Source organism: Rissa tridactyla, chromosome 27 (genome assembly GCF_028500815.1).
Source record: "Rissa tridactyla isolate bRisTri1 chromosome 27, bRisTri1.patW.cur.20221130, whole genome shotgun sequence".
NCBI classification, from domain to species: Eukaryota; Metazoa; Chordata; class Aves; order Charadriiformes; family Laridae; genus Rissa; species Rissa tridactyla.
The window spans coordinates 1,625,882-1,644,703 of record NC_071492.1 but is presented as its reverse complement, the minus strand read 5'-3'; the positions used below and the strand labels follow the sequence as shown (position 1 = coordinate 1,644,703).

The window sequence follows — 18,822 nt, the reverse complement described above, 5'->3', positions numbered from 1 at the left end:
CCCTCAGGCAGCGGAGATTGTCCCAGTTTCGGCCTTTTTTGGTGTGAAATATTACTGCTTATGGGCACTTTTCGACGTGTTACGCCCCCACTGAGGGCGGGTTTTCATCCGATGGGATTTGGGAGGTGGAGCCCCCCACAAGCTGCCCCATCCTCCTTCCCTTTGAGCCACCCCAATAATAATAATTAATAAAATAAACAGACAGAAATAATAACAAAAACAAAAGCTAATGCACCTTTGGTGTCACGCCTGGGTGACATCTTCCCGTTGCTCCGAGGGCTTTTTCACCTCATCATCCCCGTTGCCCAAATTATCCCCATTTTCTGCCATCATCCCTGTTGCCCAAATTCTCCCAGTTTTACATTAAATCCTCAAGCGTCTTTTCCAGTTTTTCCACTCCCTGACAAAAAAACTCAGATCGTCTTGGCCTCAACGAAGCCGTTAGAAATTTTGCATTTCTCTCTGGCTGATTTCTACCTCCTACTTCAATCCCCCTCCCTCCCCCCCCCCCCAAATTAAGTGGACTTCTTAAAAAATTATTTTAATTTTTAATTATTTCTTGAGGAAGACTTCTCACCCCCTTTTCCCACCTTCCACATGGGGGCACCAGCTGCACCTTCGACCTCCTCATAAACGGTCTCCAAGCTGCTGGAGGATCTGAGTCATAAGATTTCATTTTTTTCACGCCACGACAAATCTTTTTTTTCTCCTTGGCAGTGATTTTTTTGGGTGCATTTGAGGACTTTGACACTTTTGACCAGTGTCTTCGCTGCTGGTGTTTCTCCTCTGACCCCAAATACCTCTAGCCCCACCAGCAACTCCCTTATAATACAGAATTGATATATAATTTATATAATCTTATTGAAATGTGGGTCCAGCACCCTGCACTTCACGAGAGGATGGGGAAAGGAGCTGAATTGTTGAGGAATACTAATTGTTTAGCATAAATAAGTAAGCTTTAATTAGAATATATTACTAAGGATTATAATAGGGTGCGATTCGTGCTGTTTGCTGAGCTTTACTGAGTGTGAGCAGCTGGATTTCCTGAAGCCTTTAGGCCGCGATAGAGTTATTTTTCTTAGTAATTTTTCTTAGTAATTTTTCTTTGCAATTTTTCTTTGTAATTTTTCTTAATTAATTCCTCAATTTACTTTTCTTAGTAACTTTCCTAGAACATGGAGAACTGAAGAGTCCCAGACTCAGGAAAAACACCACCAAAACGTCAGCGTGCCATCAACATCTTTCCCACACCAACAGGGTACACACAGTCCCAGCTGCGAGGAAAATTATTTGCGCTACTGGCGTCGCTTTTTAATCCCCCCCAAACCTCTTTTTCTCTCCTTTTTAACCCGCTGCGCTTCCTCCCTGCCTTTGCAACGCCGCTGCCGGCACCGTGCCACCGGCACCCGTCTCCTCCGCTGCCCCTCGGTCCCTTCCCGGGCGAGTTGTGCTGGGCCTGGGGCGAGAGCACGACCTGAGGATGAGGAGGGCACAGGAGGAAGGTTGAGGGGGCCGCTGGCAGGGGCAGGAACCCCAAAGGGGGTGGGATGGGGGGCCCTCAGCCCCCCGGAGCCGTGGAAGGGGGAGGCAGGCAGGGACAGGGACAGCGTGCGCACACAAGCGGGACAGAAGGACGCTCCTTCCAGCCCGCCCTGTTCGCAAACTGGCTTGAAAACACCACACGGAGCCCAGATAACGTCGTTATTCCTTTACAGATGGTCGTTGCACGACGTCAGCTCCCGCATCCCCCCGCAAAGGGCCTGATCCCGCCCCGTCCCCGAGCGTCTCTCCCGGCCGCAGCCCGGCTCAGAGCTGGGTGGCTGCTTTCTGGCAGATCCACTGCAACGCCGAGGCGCAGCCCTCGGGGCTGATCCTGCCCTCCTTGATCACCCCGCAGGATCTGCCTTCAGCCGGGGGGCGCAGCTGGAACCTGCGGGTGCGGGAGGGAGCCCACGTCACACACGAAGGTCCCTCGGGTAATGGTGGCGGTGCCCACCCCGACACCCGTCCCTCCCCAAGGCGCTCACCGGTTCAGGTCCAGGTGGGAGCCGTTCAGCCAGGTCCAGCCGTCCCCGGCGTAGAGGCCGATCCAGAAGTAGCGGGCAGGTTTCTGGAGGATTTTATTTAGGAAATCCTGTATTGCAGAGGGGGCAGGCGGTGACGCCGATGTGCCACAGGCCACCATCCCAAAACAGGCTCCAGCCCCCGTGTCCCAGGACAGAGTCCCACCGGCGTCCCCCACGCGAAGGCACCCAGGGCCGGGTGCTGACCCCAGGTTTCTGGGCAAACCCTCAGCCCTTCCCCAGGTGCCACCGGCCCCGTCCCACATCCCCGATGCCACCGGTCCCGTCCCACATCCCCGATGCCACCGGTCCCTTTACCAGCTCATCCTGGTCCCCCAGCATCAGCAGCTTGGCACCTCGCTTCACACAGTCCTCCCGGCTGACGTTCCAAGGGTTGATCCCAGCAGACACCCAATAGCACTTGGTCCCACGCAGTGTCCAGTTCGTGGGGCAGAGCGTGCACCCCTCGCCCTCTGGGGACAGACGGACACCACCACGCTAACGCCCCCCTGCCTCAGCATGATCCGGCCAGGGGGATGCTGTCACGGATTATTTGGAGGGGGCGGGCAGTCCTTTGAGGGGACCCCAAGGTGGGGGGGTATTACCTCGCAGGGGGCACAGGCTCTTCCTCACCGCCACGCCGGTACAGCTGCATGCCAGCGACGCGTTCCCGCATCCCAGTGTCCCCTTGGACTGTCCTCTCTCCGCCATCAGCAAAGCCACTGGGAGAGACAGATGACGAGCCCAGTCGGGACCGTCTTCCCTCAGGGATGGAGGGGGCACCCGGTCCCTCCCGCCACCCCCGGAAAAAGCCCAACTCACCGCACACCATGAGGGACAGTGCCAGGGTGGCCGTCAGGACCCCGAGGATGCAGCAGGGGCGGTGGGGGGATCCTGCGAGGACACTCGCCTGCCGTGGGGCAAAACCCCCCTGGGGGTCTTGCAGGCTGGATCCTGTGGTCAGGGGTACAAAAAAAGTGGAGGGGAGGGGCTTGAGAGCATCCATCATCCCTCTCCCATCCCCAGAGAGGCAAAGCAGGGGGTCCTGGGGCAAAACACCCTGGTGAGACCCCCCCAAACCCCAGTAAGAACCGGCAGCAGGAGCTGGGTGTCCCCAGAACTCCCTCTGCTCCCTTTTTGGGGTCACAGCTGAGACCCGTAGCTTGGCAGAGGCAGGGCAGCAGCCACCCCCGGGGGGGGTCTGACAATCCACAGCCTCAAGAAAAGCCCCCCCAGACCCTCCTCCCTCCCTCTGTGCCTCAGTTTCCCCAGCTTGAGCAGCTCTCGGGGCCCTAACGGGTGACATCACCCCATTTCTCGCCCTTCTCAAGTCACACCAGTCATCACCACCCCGTATTTCCGCTCTCCCCCACCAAATTTGGGGGGGGACCAGCAGACACGACCCCCAATACCTGCATCCCGGAGGGGACACGGGCTCCTCACAGCCCCCCGCTTGTCTAAGACCATGTAGCCGTCCTCGTCCTCCATGACGCCGAAGAGCCGGGAGGGCACAGGGCTGGGGACACGGAGGAGGGGACAGGAAACCAACGCACCGATGACCGATGACCGCTCGGGCTTCTGCCATCGAGGTGCAAACTGGCAGCGGGGCCTGAGCTTCCTGCCACCGCCGCAGCTCAATAGCCCACGAGCTGCCGGGGACAGCAGCCCTGACACCCCGGTGTCACCCCCACCTCAGGGGCTTTTTCTGCAGAGACTGGCACACGGGAGGCTGGATGGCAACCAGAAGGTGGGACCCGAGCAAGGACCGTCCCCGCACGGTCTGCCCCACACACATCCCATGGCGGCGTCCCCGTGTGCCACCTGTCCAGAGCAGGCAGGGAAAACCCCGGGGGAAGATTCATGGAGGGATTTTCTTTGGGAGACCCAAATGAGAGAACTGCGGCTTCTCTCCAAGCGACAAACCCTTTGGGTTAAGGCGTCAGCGGGGCTTTCTGCAGCCAGTGTGTGAAATGTGCGTAACTGATTCGTGTCAGTGTGGAACAGCGTTAGGGCCACAGGGTGAAGTGTGACCTTTGATTGTTTTGTCTGTATGGCCGCAGACGAGACGGTGTGTCTGTCGTGTCTGTGTTTTGCAGGAGCCACCTGGCAAACATTCTAGAATACCAACTTAAACCGGTCCTGTTGTTATCTGCATAGTGACCTGTAAGGGGGGGGGATAGACCCATTTTTGGCAAGGGCCAACCATTTTAGAGGCAGTTATGAGTATGTATTGGTATAGGAGATATAAACCAAAAATGGAGTCTGTAAGGTGTGTGTCTTGGTTGGGCAGAGACTCCTGGCACACCCAGCGCTGTTTGCTTGCCTTTATTCCTTTAATATATTATAAATTCTAATTGGAATCCTGTTTGCGATTAAATCATTTATCACAAGTGTGACTGCACAGGGGCAAAGCAACCAAAAAAGAGCTCTAAAGAGAGCGTCCAACATGGCAGACTTGTCTCTTGCAGCCTTGTTAAGCTGCAAACTTGACACCTGCAGCCTCATTAAGCTATTTTTTTTTTTTTTAATTTTCACAGCTAGGAACAGCAAACCCAGCAGGGTGCTGAGCAGGATTCCTCCTCTTTGCACCAAGAGCAGCAGGAAGGAATCCAGCAGGGCAGGAAGGCAGGTGCTCAGCCACGCTGGTTGCTCCAGAGGGACCAGTTGACCCACGGTGCCCAGTCCAGGCTGAACGGGGGTGGAGGCAGACAGAGCAAAGTGGGGGAAACATGAGCTGAACCACGGCGCCTGAGCCGCCCACGCCAGCCATCACCCTGTTCCAAGCAGCTCAGTGCGGACACTATTTCCACAACAGTCCCCATCCCCCCCCTGAGGCAGAACGGCTGCCAGAAGGGCAGCCGGTGCAGGTGGCCCCCCCACCCAGGGACGGGCAGAGCCGGGGCCGCCACCGGCCCGGGTGCCCTCGGCCCCGGGGAAAAGGCCCCTCGCCAAGGGGGGCTCCTGCATCACCCCCCCTGCACTCACCACAGCCTGCCCTCACACCGGGGCTCTGCACACTCCCAGCCGGGCCGGCATCCTCAGCGGGGGCGAAGGTGGAGAGGAAGCAGCACTGCGAGCGCTAAGGTAAGCACAGGGAGGGGAAAAAGGAATTAGGAAGAAAATAGGAAGAAATCTGGCAGGAAGGAGAGAGCTTCCCTTGGGGCGAGGGGTTTTTTTGAGGGGGAAAAAGCCCGTTTTGGCGCCGGCGGGAGGCGGAGGCGCGCGGAGGGTTGATTCGGCGGCGTCCGCCGAGGAGGGGAGGGGGGGTGGCAGCGCGCGGAGGGGACGTTGCCTCGGTTGCGTCCGGCGCGGGGGTATATAAAGGGCCCGGCGAGGGGGCGCCGTCGCGCAGTCGGGCGGCGGCGGCCGCGAGGGGGCAGTGCGGAGAGCCGTGCGGCGCGGGAGGGCGGCCGGTAAAGCCTGTTGGAGCCGGGGCGCGTTGGGGACCGCGGGGAAAAGCGGCGGCGGACGGGGAGCGGAGGAGGCCGGGGATCCCGCGGCGGCGATGGTTGCGGGCGAGTCTTTGGAGCGCGGTGGATGGAGTGATAAAACGTGGAACCCAACGGCTCTTTTAGGAGCCGCCCCCGGGCGTTCAGCAGAGGAGCTGGACACGGGGCGGGGCCGCGCCCGGAGCTGGGGGAGCTGCTCCCCGGTACCCGCAGGGCGAGGCGGCAGGGAGCAGCGACGGGAAGGGGGATTGCGGGGCGGCGATGAGAGCTGAACCGAGGGGTGGGCGCTGCTTGGGAGGGACTGGAAGAGCTGCCCCGAGGGAAGCGTTGGGGTGTGAATAGGTGCCGCACGGGGGGGGTGGGCGCCTCGCATCCCTAAAAGAGCTGCGCCGAGGGACGGGGAAGTGCGAGGCTGCGATTAGAGCTGGGCCGAGGGCCGGCCCCTGCACGTGTCACCGAAAGAGCTGCCCCGAGCGAGGGGCGGAGCGGGGCGGTGCTAAAAGAGCTGCACCGAGGAATGGCCGCCCTCGGGGACACTGGAACCCCCACCGAGGAGTGGGCGGGGCGGCGACAGACGGGTGGCATAGAGGGGTGGCCGCCTCGTGGCTCTAGAAGAGCCGCTCCGAGGGGAGGGGTGGTGAGGCAGCGCTGAAAGGAGCTACGCGAAGGGATGGGGAGAGCGGAGGGGATAATAAAAGACGCACCGGTGAGCGGCCGCCGCCCCGTGTCACTAAAAAAGCTGCACCGAGGGACGGGCGAGGCGCCACCGAGTGCTGGGACGTCGAGGGGGGACCCAGGGGGCCGTCACTGTCCGTGTCGCCGCAAGAGCTGCAGAGACGGCAAAGTGTCACCGAAAGCTGCACCGAAGGCCGGCCCCTGCCCGTGTCATGGAAGGAGCTGCCCCGAGCGAGGGGCGAAGTGGGGCGGCGTTAAAAGAGCTGCACCGAGGGACTGCCGCCCTCCGGGACACTGGGACCCGCACCGAGGGAGCGGCGAGGTGAGACCCTGCTCGACCCCCCGGCGAAGGCAAGAGGTGTGTTGTAGCGGAGTGTAGAGAGCAAAAAGACACGAGGAAGCAAACGGGGGAAAACTGGGGCGTTCCACTAAAACTGTGAAGTTGTTGGTTGTTAACAAAGCGTTGAAAATAAAGTGCGTGTCCTTCAGGGGAACTTGACTTGTTATAATGTGAAAACTGCGAGTCCAAATCTTCAGACCGCGAGCGGCTGAGCATGTGCAGTAATTTACGAATGCACCAGACCTTTAATTGGAAGCGAGAACACAAGCAGCCACTAGGAGGAGCCGCCCATGATAAGTACAGTATGCTAATCTGGTCGATTTTTGTAAAATGCTTACACCGTATAAGCCAGGGCGTGACAGCTTTGCGGGGCTCCCAGGCAGCGCCCGTTTCTGCGCAGGCACGAAATAAACCCATTTCTCGGCTCTTTGGGCGCCGGGGCCGGGAGAGCGCTTCCAGCGGCGGAGGCGACCGCGGGGGTTCTCAATCAGGTCCGCTCCATCGGGCACCGCTGGACCCGGGGAGGCGGGGGGGAGGTGGAGCCAGCGGCGCGGTTCTCAACCAGGTCCGCCCCGTCACGGCCACGGAGGGTCTCCCGTGCCCGGGAGGTGAGCGAGGGGCTGTGCCCGCTGCTGCCGTCCCTGCAACGCCAGCAAAACAGCGGTTTTAACACCTCCTCGCCATCTGCCCCTTCTAAAGCCACTGCTCCCGCTCCCTGCGCCGCCCAGGAGCGCTCGGGCCGCCCCAGCGTTTTGGGAGGAAACAGGGCTTTTTACTCTTTGCCTCGTCCCGGGTGAGCGAGGGGGTGGATGCGGGCAGCAGCGCGGAGGCAGAACGCCTGCGAGTAGAAGGGCAGCGGGTCCTGGTGGCCCTCCCGCCGCGGAAGGTCAGAGCTGCTGGAGAACAGACAAGACTGGGGGCACTGGGAAGGGGCCCTCCCGCACAGCCACCACACCAGCACCGCGCTGGAAGGGGATGGCCAGGTTTGGTCACCCACCACCCTGGTCGGGTCGGTCCCCAACACCCACAGCTGCTTTCGGCTGCTGCTGGGGCTCCAGCTGCACTTTCCCACGGGGCCAGGATTTGGGGGTCCCCCGAGAGACCCCATGGGCAGAAAAACATGGGGCAACGGGGAGGGGCTTCAGCCACCCTGCTCCCGCTGCCAGTGCCCCACACTGCCAGGGCTGGAGGGAGAAGACCCCGTGTAGACAGCCCCCTAATGAGGACTGAGCAGAATATGACACCTTTCTCAGGCAGCTGGCAGAAGCCTCACACTTGTAGCCACAGTCCTCACTGGGTGACACTGTCATGGGGACACTGTCCCCTCCCAACAGGCCACAGGGGTAGCCCTGCACTCACCCAGAACTCTTATGAGTATCCTGCATGTAGCCCCAGGCACTTCTGGGTGGGGGGATTTACCTCTGTCCTGGGGACACAGGGGCTCCTTCACATTCCCATCATCGGAGCAGAACCTGTTCTCCCCCACAGCACCCTGAAAAGTGAAATCGTTTTTCTCACAACAAAGAGGATCTTGCACCCAAGACATCAGAGTTGCCAAAGCCTGTTTCAAGCCAAGCTTGGATCCAGGCCAACCACCGCTGCTGTCTTCATGGTGTTTGGAGATCACAGAGAATGTAATACAGCAGAGCAAATGTTTAATTCTGTTAAGCCTGCTGCCAGTCAGCTAGATTTCACAGATCAGCTAGGACCCATGGTGACACTCAGGCTCAAGAAGGCGATGCCAGTGCAGCCCTGCCCCTCCCACCCTGGGATGCTGCAGGCTGTCCTCAGCAACCGGGGAAACAAATGCAACCTCAGTGAGCTCAGGGACCAGCCCTTGGACCCCAGGCAGGGCCAGCGCTCTTCCTGTTGAAGTCAGGTAGGAGAAACAGTAAGGCAGAAACTTATACAGGTCTCTGATTTTTCCCTTCAGCTGAACTCACACAGCTGAGCCCTGCAGCCCAGGCTCCACCAGCCAAGGCAGAAACCCCAACTGCCAGCAGCTGCTGGAGCACCAGCTCTCTGTCCTGGCAGGCAAATACCAACACCTGGCACAGGAGAGCAGCAAGAGAGGCTCTGTCTGCACCAGGGCACAGGGCTGCTCTCCCCAGAGCTGCTCCTGCGGGTTTGTACAGAGCAGCTCTTGCAGCCCAGCACCCCTAGGCCAGAATAACCCATTGGGTTTGGGCATTTATGAAGAAGCTGGTTCTCTACCAGGAAAAGTAGAAGTGGCTCTGGCCTGCAACCCTCCTGGAGAACAGAAGCTCCAGCATCTACAGACGGAGACAGGGACTGTGCAGGTCCCACAAACGCTCTGGCGGGACCAAGCCTTCCCAGGAACCCAGCACAGCCCCGGGGCTGGAGGCAGTGGGGGAGCCCGAGCTCAGCCGGTGGGGTCCCGGGCAGCAGCGGGGCCCTGCAGGGGGAGCGGCTCCCCAGCCCCGCAGGGAGGCGGACAATAGCAGGGGAGCGCCGACCCGCCGAGCTCCCTCCCCTACAGCGAGCAGAGGGGCCCCAATAACCCCCCTCGCAACAGCCCCCGTGAGGCACCCGGCTATTTATACCTCTCGCACGGCCCGCCCACCACTCCGACCAATCAGCGCGCAAGAAGGAGGAGTGGCGGCAGATGCAGCCAATGCCTTTAAAGCGCCCGTCCTTTAAGCCCGGCCCGACACCGCGATTCCCAGAAATGCAGCGATAAAAACGCGAAACGAGCTCCACCGGTTTAGCGATCGCTAATAACTTTTTAGTTTTGCTTTCGGACCGCTGCGCCCTCAGAAACCATCTCCCTTCTCCCGAGGCTGCTCAGCACCGGACCCCTCTCCCCGTGCCGTGATGCCGGGGGGCTTTTCCCCTTCCAGTTGGGGTCTCACCTTTCCATTCTGTCACGTTTCTGCCCAATTTCTGCCTCCAGGCAATCAATGATGGGCTTGCTCATACTCTCACGAGTGGTTTTGAGGGCAGGACCGTGCCCGTCTCTGCCCGGAGTGTTTCCAGGGTTGGGGTATCTCTCATCTCTCTGGGTGACTTGGGCCAGGGTCTCACCACCCCCAGCGTAAAACGTTTTTTCCTTAGACCTAGTGGCAATCTTGGCACGTTTTATCACTTTATGGCTTCTAGCTGCCAGACCACGTTATCATAGAATCTGTTAGGTTGGAAGGGACCTTTAGAGGTCATCTAGTGCAACCCCCCTGCAGTGAGCAGGGACATCTTTAACTACATCAGGTTGCTCAGAGCCTCATCAAGCCTGGCCTTGAATGTCTCCAGGGATGGGGCCTCCACCACCTCTCTGGGCAACCTGGGCCAGTGTCTCACCACCCTCAGTGTAAAGAACTTCTTCCTAATGTCTCATCTAAACCTGCCCTGCTCTAGTTTAAAACCACTGCCCCTCGTCCTATGGTTACATGCCCTTGCAAAAGAGCCCCCCCTGGAAGGGGCTCTAGGGTCTCCCCGGAGCCTTCTCTTCTCCAGGCTGAATCCCCCCAGCTCTCTCGGCCTGTCCTCACAGCAGAGGGGCTCTAAAACGTTACTAATGACTAACATCCACGCTAACCGTCGGTAACGAATCGCTCATTTCCCCGTCTCGTCGGTGGTTTCCTGGCGATCGCCGTCACGGGGCGAAAAGTCACAGCGAAAGGAGGGGGCCTAAAGCAGCGCTCCCATTGGCTGCCTCCCCCACTCTTGAGCGCTGATTGGTCGGGCACCGGGAGCTCTGCGGGATTATCGGAGGCAGCGCCCGAGCTCGGCGGCGCAGGTAGGGACGGGCCCGTTCCCCAGACCCCTGCGGGGGGGGGGGGGGGGGGGGGCGCGGGGCGCGGGGCTTCCCCCGTTTCCCCCCGAGCCTGCCCGGCGGGGTTTGGGTCCGGAACTCCCTCCGCAGCCTCCGTTTCTGTTTACGGGCGCTGGAGCTTCTGTTCCCGGGGGGGGGGGATGGGGGTTGCTGGGGGGGGGGAACCCTTTGCGGGGAGGAGCCTTTTCCAGGTAGGGAGCCAGAGTTCTCGGTAAACAACTAAAAATATCAGTTATGGAAACCCAGAGGGGCCGGGCTGCGGGAGCTGCTCTGTACAGACTCCCAGGAGCAGCTCTGGGGGAGCAGCCCCGTGCCCTGGTGCAGATGGAGCCTCTCTTGCCGCTCTCCTGTGCCGGGCATTGGCATTTGCCTGCCAGGACGCAGAGCTGGTGCTCCAGCAGCTGCTGGCAGTTGGGGTTTCTGCGTCGGCTGGCGGAGCCCGGGCTGCGGGGCTCGGCTGGGTGAGTGGGGCTGGAGGGAAGTGTCCAGACCTGGGTCTATTCCTCCCTCATCTGCCTTCCTCCCTTACCCTGACTTGACTGGGAAGAGCGCTGGCCCTGCCTAGGGTCCAAGGGCCGGTCCCTGAGCTCACTGAAGCTGTGTTTGTGTCCCCAGGTGTTGGGGACAGGCTGCAGCATCCTGGGGGGAGCAGGGATAGGGCAGGGCTGTGCTGGCATCGCATTCCTGAGCCTGGGTGTCACCCTGTGGCTAGGGCTGGCTGCTCTGTGAAAGCCAGATACGCTGCCAATCAGCTAAAAAAATAAAAATCCCAATGTACCGCGTCATGTTCTCTGCTATTTCACAGCACGATGGTAAAGACGGTGCTGGTTGGCCTGGATCCAAGCCTGGCTTGAAACAGGCTTCAGCAGCAGCTGTGATGTCTGGAATGCAAGATCCTGCTTGTTGTGAGCAAAGTGATTTCACTTTTCAGGGTGCCATGAGGGAGAAGAATGGGTTCTGCTTCAATGATGGGAACGTGGAAGAGTCCCTGCATGCCAAGGACGCAGGCAAATCCCACCACCCAGAGGCGCCTGGAGATTCAGGCAGAAGGATGCACGTAAGAGTTCTGGGTGAGTGAAGGACAACCCCTGTGACCTGTTGGGAGGGGACAGTGTTCCTGTGGCAGTGCCAGTCCAGGAAGACTGTGGCTGCAAGTGGGAGGCTTCTTCCAGCTGTCTGGGAAAGGTGTCATATTGTACTCTGTCTTCAGTGGGGGGCTGTAGCAGCCCCCCATCTCTCTCTGCCTGGCAGCTCTCCTGCTGGGGGCTGTCCCCCAGTGTGTGTGGGGTGACAGCCTTGTCCCCGCTCTGTGTGACTGTCCCTTGCTGCCCGCTGGGAATGGCCCGATGGCAGTTGCTGTGCCCGGGGAGGGGATTGAGAAGCTGCAGCTGAGTGTGTGTGTGGGTGTCCATCCTGAGTTCCCTGGGCAGCTGGTGCTGGGGGTGGCAGGGCTGGGAGGGGGACAGCACTGTCGTCACCCCGAGTGGCTCTTTCCCCCTCCAGGCAAGCAGCCCACGCTCCATCTAGTGTGGGTCACGGTGCTGGCTGTGCTGGTGGGTCTGGTCCTGGCTCTGGCCGTGGCTGTTGCTGCGCTCTCAGGTAAGGGAGGAGCAGCTGCCTCCTTCCCTGCCCCGCAGGGCTGTGTCCCCTGGTCCCCGCGGAGCCCAATCCTCTGCCCTTCCCTCTCCAGCAGGAAGATGTGGAGGGGATCCAGCTGTGCCTGCGGCTCTGGTGCTGGCCTGTCCTGATGACTGGGTCTGGTACCGCAATGTCTGCTACTACCTGTCGAGGGCTGAGGGGAGCTGGGAGTGGAGCCAGGAGCAGTGCTCCTCGCATGGGGCCTCGCTGGCCATGCCCTGGAGGGAGGGGGAGATGGTGAGTGAGGGGCTGTTGCGGGGGTTTGTGGGGTTCCTGGGCTGGGTGCAGAGCCCGGGGTTGGTAGCCGTGTGGGGCCGGGGCTGCCTGCGAGACCTGACTGTTGGCTTCTCTCTCTTCTGCCCAGGAGTTCCTCTGGCGCCTCAAGGGCAACGTTGATTACTGGTTTGGGCTGCGGAGACGGGGCGAGCGCCTGCAGTGGGTGGATGGCAGCAGCTTCAACCAGACGTGAGTCCTGTTGGGAGCCGGGGCCGTGGGGAGACCATCCTGCGGTGGGACGGTGCCCTCACAGGCAGCCCTTGTCCCCTCCTGGTGCTTGAGGGGACAACCGTGACCCCCCGTGGTGCCAGCGGTGCCTGTGCTGCTTGTTGCAGGTTTGAGGTCCACGGCCAAGGAGAGTGTGCGTATTTGTACGACGGGGCTGTCGCGAGTGCAGGCTGCTCCCAGTCACGGCCGTACATCTGCAGCAAGCCCAAGCACTGATGTGAGAAAGGTGATGGAGAAAGGTTCTTCTCCACGGTGGGGCCTCACAGCTTCACCTCTTCCACCAGCGCAGAGTGGTGTAGGGATGTTCTTTTTTCAGCTGCTGATCCGGATTCTTCCTTGTCTCAACAGAAACTCGCTGCCAGCTCTCATGAGATGATCCTGCAGGTTTTGAGAGGTGGTGGGAGCTGCCGAGTGCCTGCCTGTGCTGGGACCTCAAGGACGGAGCTGGTTTCTTTCCCCTCCTGGGACCACACCAGAACTCATCTTGCTCCTCTCTCACATCACACCTGATGCACTTACTGCCAGATGAGCTGGGCGCAGAAAGGTCGGTGCAGGTCCCTGTCCCTGTGCAGGGCAGAGGGGACACAGAGCCAGGGGGTGAAGTGGCCCATGTGGGGCTCCCATGAGAGTTAGAGTCTGAGTCATGCTGAAGGTTTTTTTTTTTTCTGTTTTTTATTGCTTATTAAAATATGATGTTTTTCTACGGGTGTTTCTCTCCTGCTGGAGGCAGCCCTGTCCCCTCCCCTCCTCGCCCCTGGGGACACTTTCCATCCTGTCTTTGGGAGCATTGGAGGACACGGCTGTGAGGGGGCGGCTGCCCCCCGGGGTCTTCTCCCTCCAGCCCTGGCAATGTGGGGCGCCGGCGATGGGAGGAGGGTGGCTGGAGCCCCCCTCCCTCCCTTTAGGTACTGGAAGTGGCTCCAAGGTCTCCCTGGAACCTTCTCTTCTCCAGGCTGAACAATGTTGTGCAGTTTCAGGTTCCTCAGCTGGTCTTGAACATGTTCTTCTCCTCCAGTAGGGGCTCCCTCATTCTCCTAGTCCCTGCCTTTGCCGTCTGCCACGTGGGTGTTGTGGCTGGAGCTGTGGCTGGTGAAGCCCGAGGCAAAAAAAGTCATTGAGCATCTCCGCCTTGTCCATGTTCCTGCTGACCAGGTCTCCCCTTTCCTTCCAAAGTGGGCTCACATCTTCCCTAGTCTTCCTCTTGTCATTGATGGACCTACAGGAGCTTTTTCTTGTGGCCCTTGATGTCCCTGGCCAGATTTGACTCTCTCTGGGCTTTAACGTTCCTTACCTGGTCCCACGCTGCTGGGACAGTTTCTCTGCATTCCTCCCAGGCTACCTCTCCTTGCTTCCACCGTCTGTAGACCTCCTGTTACTGTTTGAGCTTGTCCGGGAGCTCCTTGTTCATCCATGCGGATGGACTTTGCCCGACCTCCTCTTCGTTAGGATGCTTTGCTCCTGAGCTTGGAGGAGGTGATCCTTGAATACTAACTAGCTTCCTTGGGCCCCTCTTCCCTCCAGGGCTTTATCCCATGGAACCCTTCTAAGCAGGTTCCTCAAGAGGCCAAAGTCGGCTCCGAAGTCCCGGGTATTGAGCTTACTGTGCGCCCTCCTCGCTGCCCTGCGGATCTGGAATGCCACCGTCTCCTGGTCCCTGTAGCCAAGGTTGCCCTTGAGCTTCACATTCCCCACCAGCCCCTCCTTGGTGAGAAGAAGGTTCCAGGAACCTCCTGGGTGGCTTGTGCCCTGCTGCGTTGTCCTTCCAGCAGATACTGGCATGATTGAAGTCCCCCATGAGGACCAGGGCCTGTCAACGTGAGGTGGCTCCTGTCTCTCTATCGAGGGCCTCATCCGCTCGCTCTTCCTGATCGGGTGGCCTCCGGCAGCCATTGCTGAAATGTCACCTGTCCTTGTCCTTAAGGACCCTTCTGCCCTCTGTTTAAATACTTTATCTGTCTCCAGTTGAGGGGAAATGAGGACCTCAGTTATTAATAGCGATCGCGGTTAATAACTCATTCGTCTACAGACAACATGAGTATGTGTTGGCGGGCATAAAGTTGACGGTGTATTCACCAAACCAAACAAGCTCTACAAGAAACAGGAGTGAACAGGGAAACGTCCCCTGTAAGAACATGCAGCTGAACAGACCAAGGGCCATCTTAGTACACCGCAGCGGAAAAACAGCCTTTAATCAGCACCAGTAGCCTAATGAGTCGTGTGTCTTAATAAGGATGAGGGTTAAATCCCACAAAGGAGCCCGGGAGAGGCTGCTTGTCACCGAGAGCTGCATCGTTTCTCTTCTCCACCGCTCACCAGTGGGGGGTTTCCTCTGTCTTGGTTTTCATTACCTCTTTTTCTCCTTTTTTCTTCCCCAGAGGCGACTTTACCACAGGGGTTTAAAGCTTCCTATTGGCTACAGCCCTCGTAAACGTATTTCTTTGCCACGTCAGTGGTGCAGCAGGTGCAGCTATGATATAGTGCAGAAAAAAATCCTTATTTCTAGTTTTACTGCTAACAAAATGTGGTTTGAAACTGCCTTCAGCAAAGCCAGGAGGCGGCTGCCGAGGGCTCTGCCCTGGCTGTTTCCATACCCAGCGCTGGGTGCACAGAGGGGGTTTGGCATCGACATAAGAGACAACTCTGGAGAGGGAAAAATAAATTGAATAGAAATAAAATATAAGGTGTTCATGCAGCCGCATCCTGGAAAATAGCGTGAGAGCCCCACTCTAGGGCTTTTTCTCTAAAAGCTTCGGTTCCTCCTGTTTGGGAGTTTCCTGTTGATGCTGCAGAGAATCACAGAGGAAATAATAAGAGGCTACAGTTTCATTTCTGATGAATTGCACAGGCTTTAATTCTCACTTTTGCTTTCGGACTGCTGCGCCTGCAGAAACCATCTTAACTTCTCCCCAGCCCTCCCGCGGCTGCTCAGCACTGGACCCTTCTCCTCGTGCCGTGATGCCTGGGGGCTTTTCCCCTTCCAGTTGGGGTCTCGCCTTTCCGTTCTGTCATGTTTCTGCCCAATTTCTGCCTCCAGGCAATTACTGACGGGGTTACTCTTGCTCTCATGAGTGGTTTTGAGGGCAGGATGGGCCCTGCCTCTGCATCAGCCCCATGTCATCCCCGGTGGCAGATGACACCCCGCTTCATTGTCTCTGCTCATATGCTCGTGGATGATCTCACCCTCTTTATTTTTAATTCCCCGCTGCAGCGGAAAAAGCAGAAGCATCAGTCTTGGGTTTTCCAGGGAGAGATTGAGACGGGTGAGAGGTGGTTTTTAATTTTCAAAGGGTTGGAAAGGTTACTCACGCTCCTGTGCTGCCTCTGCAAGACCAAAATAGGGAAAACTTGTTCTTAGTACTTAATCTTCTTTACCCGAGCCATTTCTGGTGCTATGAAGGGTTTGTCACCTGGATTTGGGTTCCAGTCCCTCATTAACTGGTGGCCAGTTCTTGGTGTATTGCCCAGGCAAACACTGTGACCAAAGGACTTTGTCACTCCCGCAGTCTCCTCCCAGTTTGGTGCTCAGGGCAGAAGCTCGGTGCCTGCCCCACGCTGGCACCCCCAACCCCCCCGGGATGGATGGCAGTGCCCAGGCAGAGGGGCCGCAGCCCCTTTTTGGGGGGGCAACAGGGCGGGCAGAGGGGTGGCACGCCGCCCTGCTTGTGGGACACTGTGGTGGTTTAACCCTGTCCAGGACCACGCAGCCCCTCACTTGCTTCCCCCGGCTGGGATGGGGGAGAGAATGGGAAGAGTAACAGGTTTTGGCCCAACTTTCGGTGGCCCCCCCAGCCCACTCGCTGGCAGGGTGGTGTGAGGAGCAGACCAGGCCTTGGCTGCCCAGCCACAGCCAGATCCATCCGTGCGCTCTCCTCGCTGTTTCTCATCCCCCACCCAAACCATCCCACCCTACACCAGCTGCCAGCAAGAAAGTCAACCCCATCCCAGCCAGCGCCGCGACAGACGCCCATCGCTGGTTGCCTGGGTGCCCGTTCCCCCTGGGGAGAGCCTGGCAAAGCCGAGCTTCGCTCCTGCCGGGACGAGGGGAGAGGAGGGGAACCTGCTCGAGACCAGCCAAAGGAGCGGAGGAGACTCCCCTGAGCTTAGGCGAGGTTTGGGAGGAGCTCCTCCATTGGTGGAGAAGATATTTGTCAAGGAACTCGTGCCGCTTGGGCAGACACCTTGAGGACTGGAAGGCCGGGGAGAGTCAAGCCCCCTCGAGTCCCAGTTATCACCCCAGAGGAACGCGGAGGCAGCGTGAGTATTTACTGCAAACCCGAAAAGAGGGAAGTTGAACTCTAGGCTGGGCTCTCTCCTCCACCCCTCCGTCCACGTGTCCCTAATGTACACATCAGCTCTTAGGAGTGTGGCTGTTCTTATAATTTACTGGAATCCCCACACCGCCTGGCCGTTTTTGTACCGTGAAGGAGTCAAAGGCGCACCCGTCGGTTCCCTGGAGTTGCCGGCTGGGAAGGAACTTTTGGCCCGAGGAGTTAAAGGCTCGCAGAAAAGTTCTCCTGCCTCATGGCACTGCAGCGCACAACTTTGTCCTTATTAAAACTTACTTATTTGCGCTAAACAATTAATGTGCCTCACCAAAGCTCACTGACAGCACGCACAGGCCCCAGCGTGCTGGGGACTGACGGCTGCACTGGAGAGGAAAGGGGGTTTCCATCGTGGCTGTGGGGGCTAAAAATAACCAACTTTCTACCTAAAATGGCCCGGGCGTAACAGAGCTTGGGAAAACCCTTCGCGCCGCTGCGCGGCCTCACTGAAACGGTGCAATTTCCACCCGAAACGGCGGGCTGAAAGCGGGGCGAGGGGCCGCTGCTGAGGGGAGTTGAATGCAGCGCTCCGATTGGCTGTCTCTGCCGCCACTCCGAGTCCTTGCGCGTTGATTGGCCGGAGCGGTGGGCGGGCTGTTCCGAAGGTATAAATACCGAGTCTGTCAGTCATTGCGCGGCGGGAGCGGAGCAAGGAGGAGGTGGAGTTTCGTTGCTGTCTGTGTTGCAGGTAGGGCTCGTCTGTGGGCGCTGCTGGGTCCCGGTCGCCCGCTGTGGGGAAGGGAGTCCGCTGGGCTGGCGCTTCCCGTGCGCCCCCACTCTTCGTTGCCTGCCTCCCTGCGGGGCCGGGGAGCCGCTCCCCTCGCAGGGCTGCGCTGCTGCCCGGAGCTCCGCCGGCTGAGCTCGGGTTCCCCCGCTGCCTGACTGAACAACGCTAAACAACTTCAATCCCTCGCTAAAACACATTAATGGAGCGCGCGGGCCCTGTCACCCCAGAGCCCGATGGCCGCACCGGGGAGGGAAGGGCGTTTCCATCGCGGCTGCGGTGGCTAAAAATGACCAAAATGGACCGGGCTGGGAAGAACGTGACAGAGAGCGTGGAAGTGCTTCGCCCCGATTCGCGGCCTCGCAAACGATGGCCTCTTAAAAGGATGGAATTTCTACCCAAAACGGCGGGGCTGGGGCCGGGCGGAGCATCAGGCGAGGGGCAGCTCCGGAGGGGAGCTCAAGGCAGCGCTCTGATTGGCTACCTCTGCCGCCACTCCTCGTGCGCTGATTGGCGGCAGCGGTGGGTGGGCCGCGCCAGGGTACGAATAGGGCGTCCCTCCGTTCTCGCTGAGGGGCGGCGGCGGCGGCAGCGAAGCGGCGGAGCTCGGTTCTGTCCGTGCGGCAGGTAGGGCCCGGCCGCTCGCTGTGGGGAAGGAAACCCGGCGGGCTGGAGCTCCCCGTGCGCCCCCGCTAGTCATTGCCCGCCTCCCTCTGGGGTCGGGAAGCCGCTCCCCGGGCAGGGCCCCGCTGCTGGCCGGAGCTCCCTCGCCTGAGCTCGGGCTCCCCTGCTCTCTCCGGCCCCGGGGCTCCCTCGGGCTGCGCTGGGTTCCTGGGAGGGCTTGGTCCCGCGAGGGCTTTCCCAGGCAGGGACGGTCTAGTTCCAGGATCCCCCTCCACGGTCCCCTTATTTTTCTGTTTTGTTTGAAGCTTCCTTCTCTTGGGGCCGTTGCAGGGAGGAGCCACTTCTGTTTTTTTCTGTCAGGAAGCTGGCTTGTTGAAATCCAACGAAAATATTCAGTTACACAATCCCTTAAAGGTGCTGGGCTGCATCTGGCAGGGCAGGAGCTACTTTGCCCAAGCCCAGAGAAACAGCTCTGGGGTTTATAGTCCTGTGTCGTTTGACTAGTTGAGCCTGTTTTGTAACTCTCTGTTCCTGCTGGTGGTGTTTGCATGTGGGTCAGCGAGTTTCTGCTGCAGGACCTGTAGTGAGTTTTGTTTTCTGTCTTGACCCCGCCTTCATCAGATGTGTAGGGCTTGGTCAGGTAAGTCGTGGGGAAACAGAAACTGTAGGGCTGTGTGTTTTCCTCTTGGGTCT

The 18,822-nt window shown here is 59.2% G+C and overlaps 2 protein-coding genes across 2 annotated transcripts; one reads left to right on the top strand and one right to left on the bottom strand.

Annotated features, from left to right (window-relative positions):
- Positions 1–977: 977 nt before the first annotated feature.
- On the bottom strand, positions 978–4,235 carry LOC128901690 (killer cell lectin-like receptor subfamily F member 1). The gene is made up of 6 exons (XM_054183833.1): positions 3,476–4,235; positions 2,886–3,017; positions 2,669–2,785; positions 2,382–2,536; positions 2,028–2,134; positions 978–1,930 (listed from the first exon to the last, which is right to left on the bottom strand). Exons 1-6 carry the CDS (start codon positions 3,549–3,551, stop codon positions 1,807–1,809), a joined length of 711 nt encoding a protein of 236 aa, XP_054039808.1. The 5' UTR covers positions 3,552–4,235; the 3' UTR covers positions 978–1,806.
- A 6,316-nt stretch (positions 4,236–10,551) lies between these two features.
- On the top strand, positions 10,552–13,162 carry LOC128901697 (C-type lectin domain family 2 member B-like). The gene is made up of 7 exons (XM_054183844.1): positions 10,552–10,778; positions 11,249–11,387; positions 11,821–11,916; positions 12,008–12,192; positions 12,320–12,420; positions 12,567–12,685; positions 12,808–13,162. The coding sequence occupies exons 2-6, from the start codon at positions 11,255–11,257 to the stop codon at positions 12,673–12,675; spliced, it is 624 nt and encodes a 207-aa protein (XP_054039819.1). The 5' UTR covers positions 10,552–10,778; positions 11,249–11,254; the 3' UTR covers positions 12,676–12,685; positions 12,808–13,162.
- Positions 13,163–18,822: the final 5,660 nt, after the last annotated feature.

Bases quoted from the DNA above. Each gene is read 5' to 3' on its own strand.
- LOC128901697 (XM_054183844.1), top strand. From the start codon at position 11,255: ATGAGGGAGAAGAATGGGTTCTGCTTCAATGATGGGAACGTGGAAGAG. The intron at 11,388-11,820 runs GTGAGTGAAGGA...TTCCCCCTCCAG, and splicing joins GATGCACGTAAGAGTTCTGG to GCAAGCAGCCCACGCTCCAT. The intron at 12,421-12,566 runs GTGAGTCCTGTT...TGCTTGTTGCAG, and splicing joins GGCAGCAGCTTCAACCAGAC to GTTTGAGGTCCACGGCCAAG.
- LOC128901690 (XM_054183833.1), bottom strand. From the start codon at position 3,551: ATGGAGGACGAGGACGGCTACATGGTCTTAGACAAGCGGGGGGCTGTG. The intron at 3,018-3,475 runs GTATTGGGGGTC...CCCTGACCACAG, and splicing joins GTGTCCCCTCCGGGATGCAG to GATCCAGCCTGCAAGACCCC. The intron at 1,931-2,027 runs GTGAGCGCCTTG...CCGCACCCGCAG, and splicing joins TCCCACCTGGACCTGAACCG to GTTCCAGCTGCGCCCCCCGG.